Below are 20064 nucleotides of genomic sequence, written 5' to 3' on the forward strand. Positions count from 1 at the left end.
TCAGGTTGAGCTGTGCTTTGCTATTGCTATTAACCTTGCATATTTGCCAATAATTGTTTGCTTGAGATATTTGACCATCAAAATGTATGTGGTCTTTTGAGTGTAGAAAATTCATTCATTCAAACATTCAATTTGAAATAAAACATTGAATTTGAAATAAAACCCTGAAAATTATTTTCCAGTCCGTTGTCATGTTTTCTTTTTGAGAAATCATGGTTGTTTGCAGCAACCATCTGCTTCTACAATACAGTGAGTCTGCAAGCTTGTTATCACACTCACTTTTGTATTCACGAGTGGGAAAGGCAGCGGAATAACCATGCATAATAAACAGAGTCGGATATCTTAACGTGTAAATTGCTGAATTGCCCCGAGGTCGTGTTGAAGCAGCTGGCAATTCATTCTTTTGAGAATATGCTGCAGTTTTCTTCGCTGTCAGCGGCCTTTAAATACACAGAGGTCCCGCTCTGCTTTCCTTCATCCCTGAGCAACTGCTGTCAATGTGCCCTTGAAAACGGAGTGGAATTTACCCTGACATGTCAGTGACTGGCCGGGTAAAACTCTACACAATGTAAGAGAGAACTGTAATCAGACAGAGGTAATTGGTTGGCCTCTCATGTAACTGTAAAACATATGCCACGTCACATCATATATAATTAAGAAAATGTACTTGACACTCAATGACCTTTCAATGATATTATAATATATGAATATCTGCACCGGAACCAGATATGGATATAAGGGCTGTCAGCCAGCTTAGGGAAAAGATAACCAGCGAGTATCCACATTGTCTATTTTCCATGTGTTATTTATGGTGCAGAAATTAATCTTCACACAGCAAGAGGTCTGTTTGCATTATTCAAAGAGCCGAACGACTGGAGCCACTGTTTTGTTGTGCATGTGAAATAAGTTGTTCTATTCCACTCGTGTAATGTGTCAACATTGCCCAGCCCATGTTGATCGCACCCCCGCCTGCAGTCGAGGCATCACCGGGAGTGTTGTAACGTTACTGCCTCCAGTCAGTGCTGTCAGTCAGTGCTGCTCCACAGTGCCCATTAGACCGGCTCCCTCACTGTCACACTGACATAGTAATCACTGTAGCTACAGATGAGATACAAGTGGATATACGGAAACCATAATAGACTGAGCATTGCAAAAAACAAACACATTTCCATAAAGCTACCGGAACAGCTAGGACGAGCTTCTCTCTCAGTCATTGGCTTTGGACTCCCAATAACATTAGAGGCTGACGGTACACAACACAGCCCGAGGTCTGGAGGCCTCTGTGGTGAAATTTAGTTTTAAGTATCATCCTAAGAATTGAGGTAAGATGATTCGTGTCGTATTGTTGTATTTACGTTGAACGTGTACACGGCAGAGACGGTCCAGACAGCACATGCGAGTATTATCCTATGACCAGTTAGCCTAGCCTAGCCTAGCTGCTAGCTAGCTAGTAGCATGCGCCGCTCAAACAGCAGCTGACAAGTGAATGAGTGTTAGCTACTGCCAGTTAGCTGTTAGCTTAACAGTTGGAGTTGGCTGTATCTTGCGATATTGCTTCTGCTTTTGAACGCGACTAAGTGTTACACATGAATCGGAATAATGTGTTGACTTGGGGTGGGAAGATTGCGCGTAAGTTATTGTGTTCCCTGCCCAGTATTAGTTAGCATTGACATTAGCGTTAGTTAGCCGCCTACACTTTGTTTTGTTAGCAACGTTATAATTATACTAACAACCTTTACATTATGTAGCAAATGAACAACCAAAACTATGGGAACATGCACTGACTTGACATTACGTACGATTCAGATATTTACGAGCGTTAGTAAGATGAGAAATTAATGCATTGGCACGAAGAAAGTTAACTCTGCTTCTTCTGTCAGCTGAACTCTGAGTTGTTTTAAAGTATATGTAGTGTTTGCTAAACCATGCTATCGGTGCATCTGCTCATACCACTCAAGATGCCCAGACTAGAAGACTGTATACTTTATTTGCTTCATATGCCATCAGGTGCCTTCCTTTTAAATTGTCTGCTTCGCCTGTCCCGTGCAGGCTAAGTTGCAGAGACATGGCAGACAGTGCAGGGCTGCAGTTTGTCAGCTCTTATGCCTTTGAAGCCATGCAGAAGGTGGATGTGGGTGGGCTGGCTGCCCTGAGTGACCCTGAGCTGAGGCTGCTGCTGCCCTGCCTGGTGAGGATGGCTCTGTGTGCCCCAGCTGATCAGAGCCAGTCCTGGGCACAAGACAAGAAGCTCATCCTCCGCCTGCTCTCCGGGGTGGAAGCTGTCAACTCCATCGTAGCGCTTTTGTCTGTGGACTTTCACGCCTTGGAGCAGGACGCACGAAAAGAGCAGCAGCTCAGGTAAATCTGACATACACCTGGTGACATGAGTATTACTATCTTATTAAGAATTAGGTGCCTCTGTTGTTCATCATCTTTGTTCAATAAAAAACAGCTGTCCAACGATACACAATGTGCTGTCTTTTCCGCCAGGCACAAGGCGGGCGGCTCGAATGGAGAAAGCATCCTGGTGTCACAGCTACAGCACGGCCTGACCCTGGAGTTTGAACACAGTGATCCCCTCAGGAGACTCCGTCTAACCCTCAGTGAACTGTTGGCTATCATGAATAAGGTACGGTACGAGGTCTCCCCACATGGTTCAGTACATCAAAGGACATTGAAGTGACGTTAGCTTGAATGGTAAAAACAAAATGGTTCATGTATTTTTCTTATGAAGTGAATACCAAAACCATGTTAAGAAAAGTCAAAGATATGTGCAAAATGATGCTAACCAAAGGATGTTAGCCATTGTTTTTAAAGCTATCTCTGGTGATAGGTTACCAAGACGCTGCAGAAATGGGGCAATTTGGTGGTTTCAGCGGCCCGTCTGAGCAGTTGCTTTTTGTATAGTATAGAGATGTGGAGGAGACGCCATTCATGCCTGAATATACAGAGACAGAGTTGTCTAAATATAAGGAAATTGAAGCACGAATGATTTAGTACAAAATACTGAATGATTGAAAATATACTACTTGTTGAGATGGGTCTTGGATGAAAGGAACAGGATTGCACAGCTTCCTTTACCTGTTCATCAAAGCTTAAGCTTGCATCTGAAATGATTCCCGCTTTCACACTAACTGACAAATGATGTTTCTTTGTACTGCTATTGCCCTTCAACACTCGCTTCTTCATCTTATAGGATGACTCGGATGATTGATCCACACCATGTTTCCCATTCCCTTGTTGTTTCTCAGGTGGTCGACTCAAATGGAGAGTTTTTCTTAAAGTCCTCTGAACTATTTGAAAGCCCCGTTTACTTGGACGAGGTCGCTGATGTCCTCTGCATTTTACAAGCAGGTACCCGACTCCTTTTATCTTCTTTGTAGTTTTACCTTAAATGTGCTGTGGTAGTGGGATGGTGCTGAGTATAATGGCTTCTGTACACGCATGCATATCTATCTATATAAGCCAACATTAGCTGCATCATTAGCTGTAGATTAGCAAAACTACCTAATGGTAAAGCCAGCCTGAAAATATCCCACCTCAGTGATTTTTGTCCTCTGCAGTTGACAAATGAATGTGTTTATTTCTTTTCTTAGAGCTGCCTTCCTTGCTCCCCATCGTGGACGTGGCAGAGGCTTTGCTGCATGTCCGCAATGGAGACTGGTTTCTGTGTCTGTTGGTCGCCAACGTCCCTGACAGCTTCAATGAAGGTACAGTAAATCATCCGTCTCGCAGCACTGCACATGCTTTCTGCTGATAGTGTGAGGTAGAGTGTCTGTTTAATTGCCAGTACGAGCTTCATATAGTTAGTGAGTGTTCCTACTGTACTTAACGTTACCTTTGAAGCGTTCTGTGATAGCTTCATAATAGTTATAGGCAGATCACTATTGAGTTGCCATCATGTTTTCTTTCCCAGTTTATCTGTTTCCCCTCTAATTCCAGGCATACCACTGGTCCAATCCAAGGGTGTTTGTATTTGTCTTTTGATTGATGGACAGTATTGTGTTGCTCTGTGCTGTGTGTGTGCTTTGAGAGACTCCTTATCAGAAAATGCCCGCCGTCTCCAGTGCTTCCTGAATAACACAAAGAGGGTCAGATCAACATAGCAGTCAACATCCTTTTGGCTCTGTTACAGGAAAAGACTTTGTTTCCCTGAATTGAAAGTGAAATGAATTGATCTCAGGGTGACGTGTGGGAAATGTCTCTGTCTAGAAGCATCACGGTTTGTCATGTTGAACAAGAGCTGGTTACCAGACCTAACTGCACTGACTCCTCTGGCACATGCCATCATCCAGAAGTGGCAGAGATGGGAACTTCAGTGCATGCCATAGTCCCAACCAACCACGAGCAGTTTTCCTTTTAAACTGTCAGCGGTGGGACAGTACAAGGGGATGTGAGATAAGGCTCTGGCAGTGCTGTCGTGGGATGACTGTTCAATCTTATTTACAGACAAATACATGAGTCATGATTCTACAGTTCGGGGTATTTATGGAGGAACATGTCTTGGCCATTGGAGAAATGATACAGTCTTACTGCCTTTACGCAAGGATTATAAAGCAAACATAACATTATAATGTGTTGATTGTATAATATCTCCTTTACTTTCTGGGACAACTCAGTAAGCATGTTGTTAATGGGAGTATCAAAATATACAAATTCAGGAAACTCTAACACTGTGTTATTTCTAAGGGTGATCTATGCTGCTTGTTTCCTTAAATGTGCATGTGTGTCTTTGCAGTTTGTCGAGGTTTGATAAAGAATGGAGAGCGTCAGGATGAGGATAGTGTGGGCGGTCGACGCAGGACTGAAGCCCTCAGGCAGCTCTGTCAGATGAACCCCTCACAGGCCCTCAACATCAGAGCTATGGTGGTCAGTCACACTATTAATACAATCACAAATGTAACACCAGCCTCCTACTTAATACATAACCTCCTCCCAAAGCTGATCCATTCCAGCCGAGAGAATCCATCAAAGCGGCTGTGCTCTGCTTGAGATGCATGTGCGCTGAATTCCTCCTGCTGTTCTGTTCACATTAATCAGGCTTGTGTAAACTAAAAGTAATACTTGTTACATGTTTGTTTAGAATCTTGTCAATTATTTGCAAAAACATGGTTGCATAAAAACAGTAAGTATGATCTCGACACAAGTATTTGCTGTAACTTGTTTTCATTTTCTTGATTTCGCAGCTTCTCAACACCTAAGACGTTTAAGTCAGCCTCTCCATTTATACCTCCTCAGAAGTGCCACGCTCGTGAATTTTCAAACGCTGAACATAATGGCTTTAAAGGGACTGTAATTGATATTTTATGATCACATTGTCACAGGTTTCACATTTTGATTTCAAACATTGTCAACAGAGAATTATCACCGAGATCTGCAGCTCCCCGCACCTTTACAAAGCTTTACAGCAACTTTCAGACAATAATTTAGAGCCACAACTTTATTGTTACCAACACTACCTGCTCAGCAGCAGACAGCAGACAGACTCAGTGACCAAAGTGGAGGATTTAGCAGCTAAAGAGACAGATATTTCCCATTAGCTAGCTGTTTAGATAGCTATTGGATGCAAACACAATGTCAATGAATGATAATGTTGCCAAATTAACTTAAAAAATGATGATATGACAATGCTGTTTTTTCCCCAAGTGGCCAAAAAAAAATCTGTTTTGCAGATATAAATCGTGTCATCAAGTTTCTGCTTTTTTTTAGCAAGACTGTCAATTTTCCTCTGGTTGTAGCATCTTAATTGTGAGGATTATTTGTCTTTTGTGATAGAAAACTTCATCTATTATTTGGGTTTTCACACAACAAACACGCTGGGCTTCATGAAATTAAGACGAGCATTTGTTACAATTTACTGACATTTCATCGACGAAGCAACTAATCGATTCATCAAGAAAATAATAAGCACATTAATTGAATAGTGATGGGCTCAGTTTAGCCAGAAACATTATATTCTCACAAACACGGGTTAGAAAGATTTCTACCTTCACTGATATATGTTGTGGTACACTTTGTGATACTATCCCTAGAGGGAGAAATTGGTCTTCTTGCCCCCCCCCCCCCTCACTCTCAAGAAGGTTATAGCACGAGGTCAGTTATCGAACGAGGCCCCAAGAGGTAGTAAAAATTCACTGCCTTCCTGAAGAGCGCATCAGTAGGACTTATACTCTATATACTTATACTGCTCAAAACGGTCCTGAGGACGGATTAAAGAGCAGGTAACATGCAGGGACAAGGGACAAAGGATGCTGAAGACTGATGGGTGTTAGAGATAAAACCATTCGTCAATCAACAGAAAATTAATCAGCAACTATTTTAAAAATTACTTATCTGTCGAGCAAAAATGCAAAATATTTGATTTTCCACATACTGTACTCTGAGTCTTTTTTTGTTTTAGTAGCTCAAACATGAAGTATTACTTTGATGGTGGAGTACACTAGAAGACATCAACTAAAAGAGTGGCTTGTAGAACAAAACACAGATGCCAATTTACAGTGTGGCGTGTCATTTGTTTGTTTTTCAACATCAACGTATGCCATCAGAAGCATTTACTAAGAACATGATGTAATTGACAGTGTTGTTGTTTGTTCTGTGTATTCCCAGGTAGAGGAGTGTCACCTGCCTGGTCTGGGGGTGGCTCTGACTCTGGACTACAGACCAGACACACCAGATGAGGCAGTCAGCCCGCTCGTCTCTTATGTCAGCGGTCTGCTACTGGGTACCAATAGCAAAGTCCGCACCTGGTTCGGCATGTTCATTCGCAATGGACAACAGGTGAGGGAGCAGCCTTTGTTCTGTACTCCATTAATTGTTGTTTGATTAGGCGCACACACACACGCACACAAACACTTTGTAGACGCTAAACTGGTCGCAGAAGAAGTTTGGTAAGTTAACACCGAGACGATTGCGATGCAGTAAGATCCGCAAAGATCATTTAGTTCCAGCATGTTGAGCAGAGGCTGGAGTGAGCTGACAGGACGAGATGTTGTGGTGTATTCACGCTGCGCGTTACAAGAGTCTCGCCGTGTTAGGGCGGACACCTCATCGGAGTCTGCTGGATGTAATGGGGTTTAGTCAAACTAGTTGTTTCCATGATTTATGACTTGACTTTGATTAGATATTCTGTTCATGTTGTGTGTATGTAGTAGTGGGAGAAGCTTCACCTCAGTCAGGATGAAGCTGGGGCTTTTAACGTGTATGTCATGTCATCATCCGGAGTGTAGAAACACATGGACACATTCTCAAACATGTAGGTTTCTCTTTCTATACTTGTGAGGACCCTCCTTGACATAATACATTCTCTTGCCCATTGTTTTTTCTTCACCCCCATTATTTTCTGTTTTAATTTTCACATCTTGAATTGAATAGTCCTACATTTATGCTCATGTTTAAATCATGACACAAAAATACACATGGCATCATGCATATTTCCATCTGATGGCAGTTCATGGAGACGGAGAGACAATCAGCCTTCCATGCGATCGTTTGTTTGCTTCTCTTGTGTAGACAATAAGACTCTCCCTCAGCTCTGTAGAGAAGCCTCTCCGCAGCATTGGGGAGATGTACTGAAACCTGTTATGTTTGTCATTTATCATAAACGAAGCCAAACATTCACTGGTTGGAGCCCAAGTGTAAGTGAGGCGCAGCAGCTGACTGATGTCATTCCCTTTGTGCTGCCAGCGAAAGAGAGAAAGCAGCTCGGTGCTGTGGCAGATGCGCAGACAGCTGCTGCTGGAGCTCGTCGCCATCCTGCCACGCTCACGCAGCACCCACGTGCCCAATGACGGCGGTATGGAAGAGGAGGTCAGCTCAGGCTACTCTGGCCTCCGAGAGGAGCATGTGGTGAAGGCCAGCGCTCTGCTCCGGCTCTACTGTGCCCTCATGGGCATCGCCGGCCTCAGGTAGGTCAAAGGGGACGCAGAGTTTAGTTTTTAGATTAGAAATGTCCCATAGTCAGCGAGTTTGTTTAACCTCTAGAACATTCATGTCTTAATGATGGTATTCTCAATATGATCCCTCTGTAGACCCACAGATGAAGAGGCAGAGCAGCTCCTTCAGTTGATGACCAGCCGGCCCCCAGCCACTCCTGCCGGCGTCCGCTTTGTCTCTTTGTCCTTCTGCAAGCTGCTGGCCTTCCCTACGCTGGTCAGGTACATGAAGCTAGACTGTCTTATTGAAGCCTTTGTTTTATTCGGCAAACACACAAAAAAATCAGTAGGTTTGGATCACAAACCCTATTCAATTAACAGTGGTTTTGAGTTTTGATTTTCTGCCAACGTAAGCTGCCAGCCAGAACTCTTCTCTGTAGCTTTTGGAGTTGAACACCTTGTTACATGGAGTGTGAGCATTATTATCTGTGTGTGTGTGTGTGTGTGTGTGTCCAGCACTCCAGAGCAGGAGCAGCTGATGGTCATGTGGCTCAGCTGGATGATCAAAGAGGAGGAATACTTTGAGAGGTATGTCCGACGTACATTTTGTACCTACTGTATATCTAATCCATTAACACCATTTCTCAAGAAGCAGTGTCTTTATTATTCAATAATTGATTGGAAGGTGTCTCTGGGTTTTGCATGCAGTTTGCATTTCAGCAGAAAAAAAGTTAAAATATTCTACCAACTAAAGAAGCTGTTTATAAATCATGAAACACAGCTGCTTAATACTGAAAACCTCTAAAACAAAAACGTAAAAACATCTGTGCTCGCATCATGACTTCATTCATGATTGAATGGTTCATTTTACTGAGTAATTAGTGACTTATAATGCAGCATTAAGCAACTTTAGCATTCTTTGAACATGTTGAGGAAATGATTTGTAGTTCTGACAGACGTGCTCATTTTGACAAGGCTCCTTATAACACAAACACTGTCTAATATTTTCAATCGTTTGATCTTGTTAGCATTGTGATGGCATTGTGTTGCTGCCTTCAGCAAATGTCTTATTATTATTATTATTATTATTATGGGATTCATAAATTCAGCAAAGCTTTTGTTTGTTAAAGTGAAGTTAATATGGCCTGTCCTAACGATGACTTATAACTGCAGCAGTACATATGAATGCGTGTGTCTTAAGTGACTTTATGGGCGATGACAGGGATGCAGGTTGATGGGAGAAGGTGTGTGTGTGTTGATGCCACTAGTCGAATCAGTTTGTTAAAGATTCTGTCCTGTAACATACAGGATTAACGACAAGTCTAAGTGTCTTTTCTCACTCTGCTTGTGTGTGTGTGTGTGTGTGTCCTCCTTACAGTGCTGCAGGCGTAGCCGCTTCTTTTGGAGAGATGCTATTACTGGTTGCCATGTATTTCCATAGCAACCAGCTCAGCTCCATTATTGAGTTGGTGTGCTCTACTTTGGGGATGAAGGTAAGGTGGGAGGTGGGAGGGAGGCAGTGATCAATACATCAGTCTGGCTGACCAGCTCCTGGCCCGACTCCTCCACTGCAGCAGTGGAGCATAGAGAGACCATATCACTGATGAAACACTCGCAGCACACACACATATCTACCAACACACGCCATACCCCGTGGCCAATTTGCTCTTTTATTTCTGATTCAGTGCACTATTGTTTCCTGCCTGTGTGCTAAGTAGTTTTCCTGTCTCAGTGTATTTCCACTAAGATGTGTAATGTAATTGGATTTAGAGCCTGTTTGTTTCCACCCCGAGGGCAATCCTCTCAATTCAATGTTGCGCCTGCCATGTAGAATTCTTCTTATGAAATATGAAAAGAGGGAATTACAAAATACCATCACTGTTGCCTGCAGGTTGTTTTCACTCACAGTAAACCTACCATTGTTGATTGTATTGTATTGTATATTTTTATTCTACAGATTGCTATCAAGCCCAGCTCTCTAAGCAAGATGAAGACGATCTTCACACAGGAGATCTTCACAGAACAGGTACATAAGTTGTCATCCATAAATCCTTATGCACATTTTCGTCCTGCTGATTCTACTGTTCAGTGATTTATTAGTTTGTGTCGGATTTTAGTTAAAAAATTATCGGAACCAAAAACAGATATTTGCCTTGTTTTAAAGATGGAAAAATGATCCCAGGAAAACTGTTTCACAGATGGAAGAAAAAATAAGATAATTGAATCAGAAACTTAGACCGATAATCCTGGCAAAAATAATTCTTCAACTGCTCTTGCATCTTAATCACATGAGAGAAAACAACTCAGGTCCGACTTCGAACATTGATCACCAGAATTCTTTTTTTTCTCACTTGCGTCTCAGGGCTTTGATCTTTTATTATCATCAACCATCAATTATTTTCTCTAATGAGAGCTACTGTAAACTCTCTAAAATGATTTAACAATTTGTAAAATTAAAGAAAATGACCCACTGAAAGTAGCCATAAATCACTTTCATGTATTTTTTAACACTAAACAGCAGTTTTGGGTAAAGGCATGGATACCTCAATCATCATATGGTGCAGTCAGTTATGTTTGCTTACACGTATGTTGTTCATGGTAATTAGCGATCAAGAATGTTCACCTTATCATACTTTCAGTAGCAGATGGAAAGGAAGGCAGTGAAGCAGCCAGAACAAAATTACTTTTAAATTTGTGCGCATTCTCACTAAAATGTGACGTTGAACTGTACATAATTTGTAGCTGTGCTTTGTGTATTTTCCATTGTTGCTTTTTAAATAAGTTGTTTTTCTATTTCCTGGTGTTCAGGTGGTTACAGCACATGCGGTGAGGGTTGCAGTGACCAACAACTTGAGTGCCAACATCACAGGATTCCTCCCAATTCACTGTATCTACCAGCTGCTCCGGAGCAGAGCCTTCACCAAGCACAAAGTGTCCATCAAGGTAGGACATGTGTGCTCGGTGGCTCAATGACGGGTAGATGTCTATTCAGATTTTTTATTTAATTGTTTTATGAATTTTGCCATCCGGTGCTGTCCTTGTGTGCGTCTTCCAGGATTGGATCTATCGCCAGCTCTGTGAGACAACCACCCCCATGCACACCCAACTGATTCCCCTCATCGATGTCTACATCAACTCCATCCTCACTCCAGCATCCAAGGCCAACCCAGAGGCCACCAACCAGCCCATCACTGAGCAGGAGATCCTCAATGTCTTCCAGAGCTCTGCGGGGGTGAGTCTGCCTCAGGGATTCACGGAAACTGCAAAAAAACCTGAAACTAAAAGTTTTTTTTCTTTCAGTGGTGTGTTCTTAATCCTTCAAATGCAATTTTGATGATCTCTGACAGTGTGTGTGAGTATTAGAACATTAGAACAACATGTTCCTTGACCAGCATTACTGGAGTTTGTTCCTTCTCTTCAGTGGCTCTTTAAAGGATATTGCTGTTATTATCAGATTTCTTTTTGTCTTTAAAACTCTTTTTGTATTTAAAAACAGGTTTTATATTCATTGTTTTGAATGTATCCATCACTCATTCACTGACGATGCAGAGCCCTGCTTTGCTGCCTGTCCCGCACCTGTAGCTGTTGTTTTGCTTCTCTTTTGCTGTTGGTTAGCAAGGGGAGGCGAGTCGAGGAGGACGGCAACGCTACTCCATCACCACCCGACTCCTCATCCTCTACTACATCCTGTCTTACGAGGAGAACCTGTTGGCGAGCACCAAACAACTGGGTACGTACAAGACAATAACTGTGTCCCATATACCACCGCGCTGTGCCAGACGTCCCTCTGGGCTGTCGGCTCACTTCCTTTCCATTTCTTATTTCCTCCTCTTCTGCCTGTCTAAAGTGCATCCATTGTCATCTCCTCCGATGAAGGAGGCATTGTATGTGAGATAGAGGGAATTTGTCCGCCGGCGAGAGGAGACAGGCATCTTTTGTCCTCTGTTAAGTTGTAGGAGATGCTCTCACTCTGGCTATGCAGTCATTCATCCTTTTCTCTCTTGGCACTGAATGTTGGCGGCTTCATAGAGAATAAATGGAGGGCTGACAAAGAGCCAAGTACAACGGCTGCGGGAACTGAGCTAACTCGGACAGCTGTAGGTTAGATTGAGCATTAGCAGTTAGCCTATTCAGTGTTTATTCTCTCCCATGACGAGCTCTCCTCTTGCCCTTCATTAGGCCAGATTTATGTGAGAGTTTATGCCCATCTCTTTAATTGCTGTGTTTACCCAAGTGCTCCCGCAGCCTTCAAGGAAGGAGTAATGAAGCCCATCAGCAGTGGTAATGAACCCACGTCAATGAAAAATCACCTCCGCTCCTCTTAACGCATCGGCACAGTGGCTCTGGCGTCCTTACACTGCCAAATAAAACACTTATGCTCCGGCTTGTCCTTTTCTTGCTTCATGTTATCACCCTCTATTTCCTGTCTTGTAGTTTCTTTGCTTCACTCAACGTTTTCCTCTTCTTCTTTCAGCCCTGATGCAGAAGAAGCCAAAGTCGTACTCTGCAGCTTTGATGGACCAGATCCCCATTAAGTACTTGGTTACACAGGCCCAGGGACTGCAGCAGGAGCTAGGGGGTGAGACATGGACTTAAATCCACATTTTATTTTACTGTTATAGTATTGCATAAGGTGCACACAGGTTACACACCAAGATTGCAGGGATAACTGTAATTGCTGTGCTTTGTGGGAAGTGATAAAGATTGTGAACGATCATCCCTTGTTGGAAACAAATAAGACTTATGTTTGGAAAAACACACAAAAAAGTAAAATACACTACAATATTGTGGGTAATAGACTTACAAATAACCCGTCTTTCTCTTTCCCTGTTCCCAGGTCTGCACTCTTCCCTGTTGAGGCTGCTGGCCACCAACTACCCCCATCTATGTCTCGTGGAGGACTGGGTGTGTGAAGAGGAGGGGACTGGTACCCTGCCCCTGCTGAGGAAGATGATGCTCCCCAGCAACACCTGCAGATACACCGAGAGCCAGCTGCACCAGGGTGAGGAGGATGGGAATAAGGGCTGAAAGACACAGGGTTCAGGCTGGTAGTTCTCAGCCCCCATGCCTTTGCTAAAATTGACCTTGCATAAGGTAAATAGAAACAAATTATTATTTTTTGGATTATAGATGCAATTCAAATGTAAACTGAGATTGAAAAGAAAATGCTCAGAGTAAAGCTGGTTAAAGAGCAGCGATGGTAACCGAGGAGCCGGGGTTGTGTAGGTAAGAGAGCAGTGTTTGAGTGTAATGGGGAAGAGACGCTTACTATTGTGTAATAGATTTACGGGTGCAAGCCATTATCAACCTGAGATCTTATCTCGACAGTTAATCCTTCCAGGTTTACAGGATTATGCTGTAATTGGCTTTTCTTTGAGCGATTCTTGACAAAATACAAACGTGTGACAGATAATCGGTTTCACACCAGTATGCAGGTTAATGTGTGTGTGTGTATATACCTTTACAAATTGATATTTTCTGTTATTATGCAACTATGCACAACTGTGAATTGACACTTTCTTTATAGATGAAGGTTTAAGGTTAACGTTGCTGTCGTTTCATTTCATTCTCACCACCATTAAGTCTAAAGAAAATCTGTTTTCCAGATGTTGTAACTGTATATTGGATGATCCAGAAGTTTCCTTTTTCTGTTAATGTCAATGTGCACATTTGGTTCATATTTGAAGATGAATTAAGCTGTCCCCCCCCCCCCCCCCCCCAGCCTTCCAGAAGTTACCATCCAGCAGTCCCAGGCTGATGCGGATCCTGGAGCATTTAACGCTGCTTTCACCTGGAGACCTGATCCCTTATGCGGAGGCCCTCACAGCCAGCATGGCTCTGCTGCTGGAGCCCGCTGTGCCCCGCCGAATACTGCAGACGCTTAACAAGCTCTGGATGGGCCTCAACACTGTGATGCCCCGCAGGTACATGCTCCGGACACCATTCAATGTTGTGTCAAAGGACAGAAACGGCTACATGGGAATAATACATTGTGGTAATTGGAATTTAAATGAGTTTACCTTAAGTTTCACATGAGATCCATATCATTGATATACCTAGTGCATATAGCTTTGGGGCTCAAAATCAATCAATAGTCCAGATGTAGTATCTTGTCTTCACTCATCAGCATTTGACATATTTTGCTGAATGTAATAAGAAAAAAGGCAAAGAAAAATATAAATATCCAATCCATGAATTAAGTGATACTTTTGCCTGCTGGTTAGATTTGTAACGATGTATTTTCAGTGAAAGGTTAACCGTAGCGCTTGACTTGGTGGCTGTGTAAAGTTGCTGTGAGACTCGGTAAATGGATTAACGGGAGACCTGTGGAACAAGAGTTGTTGGCCTTCACCCGAGGCTGCTCGCTCACTGATTATTGTGTGAATAGATCAGAGGTATTGAGCCAAACAACTCTGTCAGCCTGAGCAAACTCTCTGGACAGAAAAGGGCGACCCTCACTCTGCCCCGGGGCCCACAGGAGCACAGTTCCCAAAGCTCTGAGCAGACATGCCATCGATCCAAAAGTGTTCCGTCAGCAGAAGAGCTCAGGGCAAGAAAACTGAGGGAGACTCTCCATGAGGGAGATGTAAGGGATTGTTGCCCCCTCCACTCTCCTCTTCCTCACTCCCTCTCATAGTATTGAATGTTGCAGAGGGCTGGGCTCTGATTTACCCAGCAGGGAGGGAGCAGTGTCAAATTTCACACAGATCCACTGATATATGCCGATGCGGAGAGCTGCAGGAAGGCTTGGCGTTCACATCGTACCCTGCTGTTCATAGTTTAGCATCGGTCTGATAAGAGAGATTGAGGGTGAAAAGCTGCCACAGGCTAATTCGTGAGGAACTGAATCAAACCCCTACTGAAGTGAGTCTCATATTTTAGAAGCATCAAAATAGAATAAATCCATTGGGGAAAAAAACGCTGACAGTTTATGATTCGCTAATCTGGATGAGTACGATATTTTGTCAACCAGCAATTTACGATCATCTTTTAAAAATTGCAATAATGTCTCTTTATGAGCTGTCACTGTTTTCAAATGTTAATTCTTTGTTATTCTAAGCGCTGGGCAAAAACAAGCAGCAGCAAAGGAGTGATGAGGGGGAGAAGTTGAAACTGGTGTCTGTGTTGCAGGTTGTGGGTGATGACGGTAAACGCCCTCCAACCTTCAGCTAAGCTGCTCAGGCAGCAGCAATACACTCAGAACGACCTGATGGTGGACCCTCTCATCGTGCTGCGCTGTGACCAACGGGTGTACAGGTAACTACGGGACGTGTTCTAAAGGGCCGTACATGGGCACACTTTCAGTACAAATAGAATAGCAGGTTCAATTATAAACATTTGTTTTGCAAGGTGTCCTCCTTTGATGGACATTGTGCTTCACATGCTGAATGGCTACCTGCTGGCCTCAAAAGCCTACCTGCACTGCCACCTGAAGGAGACGGCTGACTTCGATCGGCAGAGCCAGACGGTCTCAAACCTGGGCGTGCCCGGACAGCCAGACACACCCGAGGTCACCAGGGAGGAGCTGAAAAACGCCCTCCTCGCTGCGCAGGTGTGTGTGAACCACCAACACAGACACACTTTGTCTCTCGCACAAACTCAGACTTCACTTTTTTTTAGAGGACTCTTTTTCATAATCTCATGTCGTGGGTTTTTTTGTGAAGCATGGTGCAGAAATAATATGGCTCGAAATTGCACCAAACAAATATGTCAGAGATTATCTTTCACGTCTAACCGTGGCAACATCTCTTTTCTATTTAACCTCAGGACAGCGCAGCAGTTCAAATTCTCCTGGAAGTGTGTCTGCCAACCTCCGAAGAGCAGCAGCAGCAGCAGCTGGGGGCCAACACAGAGAGCCTGCTGAGTAGCATTAGGGCCCCCTTGGCAGGGAAATCGAAACGGAGAAGCCTGGGGCCGAGAGCCAGAGGGGGCGTGGAGGACGGCGAGCCAGAGGGAGGCCTACTCAGTGACTTGAGGGAAGTGCAATGTCTCATCTGTTGTCTGCTGCATCAGATGTTCATTGCTGACCCTAACATCGCCAAGTTGGTCCACTTTCAGGTAACGCAACGGGAAGACGATGAAGTGGACTGTACACTTGATCTTTTTTTGTTTCGCTGTGACAGTCAGAAGGCTGGCAGGTTTACAGAGTCACAAACATAAAAGAGAGGGATCTTCCAGAAAAGATCACGGTTACAGAGAAATAACTCAACATTGATAATAGATCAGACAAATGCCTCGACTTACCCCAGTTTACTAACTGGTTTCACTGGAAACTTCTGCTCTGCCGTGAAGGAACTCAAAGAGAAAGCAAACGGGGCTTTTTATGTCATCGTGTGTTCAGTTGATATCCAAATTCCAATTCGGACACGGCTCAAAATATGTAAATCAGTTATAGTATCGATTGCATTGTTATGGCAGTGAGATATGGGGACCCTTCCTACAAAATGATTGGACAACAACTGAGTTGAAATCCTGCATGCAGAGCTCTGCAAAACTATTCTCTCGGTGCAAAGAAAACGCGAAACCAAAACTCATCACTTGGAATGACATATTACACACTCAACACAAACTGGAAACATATACATGTCCCTAAACAGACAGAATACTGGGGCACAAGACAGACTGAGTCACCACAGTCTGTCAAGAGAGACGGTCTGACACAGAGAAGACGGGCTGTGCTGTCATTGTGATGAGCTGTAGAGACAGAATTACACTTTCCAACACAATGTCCCGACAGAAGTATCAGGGAGGAACTCTTCCCAACATCTGAAGAGAATTGCCCTGATTTCCAAAGTCTGGCAGAACGGGAGAAATGACCCCTCAGAAGAAAGAATGAGCAGTGCTTGCTGCTAAATATGTCAGTTCCTTCCGCTACAGAAGAGGCGTACAAAAGTACCCGATTATTTTCCATTTTATTCTATTATATAAAATTGTTATTCACTAGTTTTTCGCTCCGTTTTATTTAGCTTTTGTTGATGTTATTCACTGTATTTCATCGTCATAATTGTGCTTTGGCAGCACGTCGGCCGTCATGCCGTTAAAGCCAATTGAAATGAGTTGATAATTGAGTGTTGTGACAGGTCTGAATCAAAAGCTAACGGGCACGTGTTCGTCAGCCTCTTTCTTCTCACATTACTGCAGCCTTAGATTTTCTTGCTCCCCTCCAAATTTTTGCCGTTAGAAATGAATGTGATCATGCAAATACCCTTTTGTGTGAGTCGTTTGGTGGATAGTGCCGCATTACTGAAAATACCTCCGAGTCATGTTGACCCCATTAGTCATCACATTCTGCCGTGGCATTAGTGGTAAGTGACTGCAGCACTCCCAAAAGTAGCAGACAGCCATATGGTGAACTTCATCAAACCAATCCCCCTCTGTCACTCTAATCCACCCACCCACCAATCCACACTGCCGAGCAGAAGCCGCTGTGTGCATTTGTATTTACACACGCGTGTTCCATTTAAACGTACGTGTGTGTGCTTAAATGATAACTTGGTTGAATTTACTGTGGATTCCTTATCCCTCCATTCGTCGTTCTAAGATTTATATTTCCTGCTTCCGCCGTCTTCTGTGCCTCTCTCTGTCAGGGTTACCCTCAAGGTCTGCTGCCTCTAACTGTGGCAGGCATCCCCTCCATCCATATCTGTCTGGACTTCATCCCAGAGCTGCTGGCCCAGCCCCAGCTGGAAAAGCAGGTGAGTCCTCTCCTCTTTTTCCTGGCTTTGAATCGTTGCTGGCCCTGGGCTTGTGCCAGAGCCTCTCTTACACATACATCTTTAGTTTTTTCTAAAGCCTATTGGGTGCTCTCTGTTTGCATATTTGCTCCATAAAGATGTGGTGGAAAATGTGTGTAGCTGTTCTGAACCTGTGTGTCCACACAGATCTTTGCAATCCAGTTGCTGTCGTACTTGTGCACCCAGTACGCTCTACCCAAGTCTCTCAGTGTGGCCAGGTTGGCCATCAGTGTCATGGGCACCCTCCTCACAGGTCAGTGAACTGAACAGTTTCTTGTCTTTACATCTCATACATTCATGCTTTTGGCCTCTTTCACTCATCATACCTTTTTTTTTTTTTTTTTATCTACTTTTTGTGTCCCAATCATTGACTTTGCTTCCAGTAGACTCGCTGTATACCGTACCTCGCAGTGCAGTCTGTATCAGCTGTTGTGATACAGTATGTCTTCATAATTGTATCCCTATATTTGGCTGCCACCATCTGTCCTTCGGCTGTTAGTGCAGCATCCTCTCTCCACTGCATAAGTGCACGCTGTGTATCAGCCGATTTGCCACTGCATTCGTTGTTCACGCAGTTCTTTTGTGTACCGTGCGTTCTCTCTCTTTTTTTAGTGCTGACTCGTGCCAAGCGGTTCTCCTTCTTCATGCCCATCCTGCCATGCCTGGTGGCCTTCTGCCAGGCCTTCCCTCCGCTCTATGACGACGTCGCAGGTCTGCTAGTACAAGTGGGCCAGGTCTGTGCCTCCGATGTTGCCACCAAAGCCAGGGACGTTGACCCGCTTATCGCACGTAAGTATAGTTCGTCACTTGGGGGGGGCTTTTCGTCCGTGTACAATTTGTCATGAGGTAATATTGGTTGACCTTCACTGTAAATAACTGGGACCTTTACCGACTCATGGGGCTAGACCACATAAAACGGATAAGAATGTCCCGGTAAAAGAAAAGAAAGCGATCCAGGAATAAGAAACGACTATGATGATCTAACAGTGCTTAAGTTGGAACATTAATAAGACGTTTGTCATGTTCCTGCCTCAGGCCTGCACTATCTGAAGGAGAAGCCTCAGGGGGGTGCGGCTCCAGGAGGAGGTTCCGCCAAGCTGACTTTACCCCAGAGGACAGCAGAGGAACATGGTGGCGCTGACCCTGATGTCCAGCTCTGCTACTGTGTAGAGGCCACGTTCATGGACATCATTAGCTCCACCCTTCATGGACTATAGACACACATCTTCTCGAGGAAGAGGGGGGGACTGGACTTTAACCAACAACTCCAAACACTGCCTCTGAAAGACATTTGTGTTGCTGAGAGGGCTATTGTCAACACGCATTCATTCATCTTGAACACATGGGCCGATGTCCTTTGCTTTTAGGCAGTGTATGATTGTTGTAATGGATATCCATGTTCAACCTGGACTGAGGAATCCGTTCTCCACCATTTGACACCCTGTAAATAAATCATGATTTGCAATTTATTTAGAAATGTATGTTCATGTGCTCTGCCAGTTTGTAGAAAGTTAAATACAAAATGTTGAATGGGTTCATTTTATTGATCTTTTTACAGGCATATTTTTCTAAGCTGTGACCTTTTCTCAGCCACTGGAAAATGGAAAATGTTGAAATAAAGAGCTTTTGTACCGTTTGTTTGTAGTAAAACAAAGAAACCCTTTCATTGACGAGGTTTATTTGGGGCAAAGGGGTCATCATTCTGCATCATGTATGCATGGGTTGTGTCCATCTATCACTTGGTTGGAAATCTAAATCTCGTCTGGTATCCAGATGCTCTGTATTTGGTCTCAAACTTGTCTTGTTCTCGTGGGTTTCCAGACTCAGACGCTCGTGTTTTGGCCTCCCGTTTAGCCTCTTACAGTCTCTGGTCTGGACGAGTTCGTTGACGGCTCTTATGTTCACGGTGTACTCGGGTTTTCTCCCGCACGTCCCTGGTTCTCGCGATTTTTGAAAGTTTGTGATCCTTGAGATAATTTCGACGTCAGCATTAGCTAATGTCACTGCGAACCGACATTAGACTCGACACGCGTTAACTCTGAGGAGGAGAGTAGCGGAAGGGTTATGTTGTTCACATGATGTCTATCACACATCTGTTCGTCCTGATAGAGGATCCTCCTCTGTTGCTCTCTCTAAGGTTTCTCCCTCTTTTCTCCCTGTTAAAGGGTTTTTTGGGGAAGTTCTTCCTGTTCTGATGTGAGGGTCCGGGACAGAGGATGTCACATGTGTACAGATTGTAAAGCCCTCTGAGGCAAATTTGTGATTTGGGGCAATACAAAATAAATTGAATTGAATTGAAAATAGAGACGGACCAAAACCACGCGGCGTCCCCTGAAGAGGAGTTCCCACGTTCATGTAACACATCAGTTGCCCTTATGGAATGTTAATGGATGTGATATGGGCTGGACATGATGAAATATTTGGGAATAGTGTCCTTTAAAAACAATGTGGCAATAGCA

General features: G+C 43.8%; 1 protein-coding gene across 2 annotated transcripts; it reads left to right on the forward strand.

The window, feature by feature from the left end:
• The first annotated feature begins 1067 nt into the window (after positions 1-1067).
• Positions 1068-19241, forward strand: ints2 (integrator complex subunit 2). 2 transcript variants are annotated; one of them, XM_079282813.1, is made up of 25 exons: positions 1068-1322; positions 2050-2358; positions 2491-2629; positions 3252-3354; positions 3597-3710; positions 4739-4869; positions 6607-6777; positions 7684-7904; positions 8028-8153; positions 8388-8459; positions 9250-9364; positions 9829-9897; positions 10680-10814; positions 10927-11103; positions 11487-11601; positions 12346-12450; positions 12709-12873; positions 13594-13795; positions 15003-15128; positions 15222-15423; positions 15639-15929; positions 17459-17566; positions 17753-17858; positions 18218-18394; positions 18641-19241. In XM_079282813.1, the coding sequence occupies exons 2-25, from the start codon at positions 2066-2068 to the stop codon at positions 18820-18822; spliced, it is 3645 nt and encodes a 1214-aa protein (XP_079138939.1). In that variant the 5' UTR covers positions 1068-1322; positions 2050-2065; the 3' UTR covers positions 18823-19241. The 2 variants fall into 2 exon arrangements, with proteins under 2 accessions (XP_079138939.1, XP_079138940.1); XM_079282814.1 differs by lacking the exon at positions 1068-1322 and adding an exon at positions 1497-1629.
• The last annotated feature ends 823 nt before the right edge of the window (positions 19242-20064 follow it).

The sequence above is a fragment of the Melanostigma gelatinosum genome (genome assembly GCF_949748355.1).
Source record: "Melanostigma gelatinosum genome assembly, chromosome: 14".
Lineage (NCBI taxonomy): Eukaryota > Metazoa > Chordata > Actinopteri > Perciformes > Zoarcidae > Melanostigma > Melanostigma gelatinosum.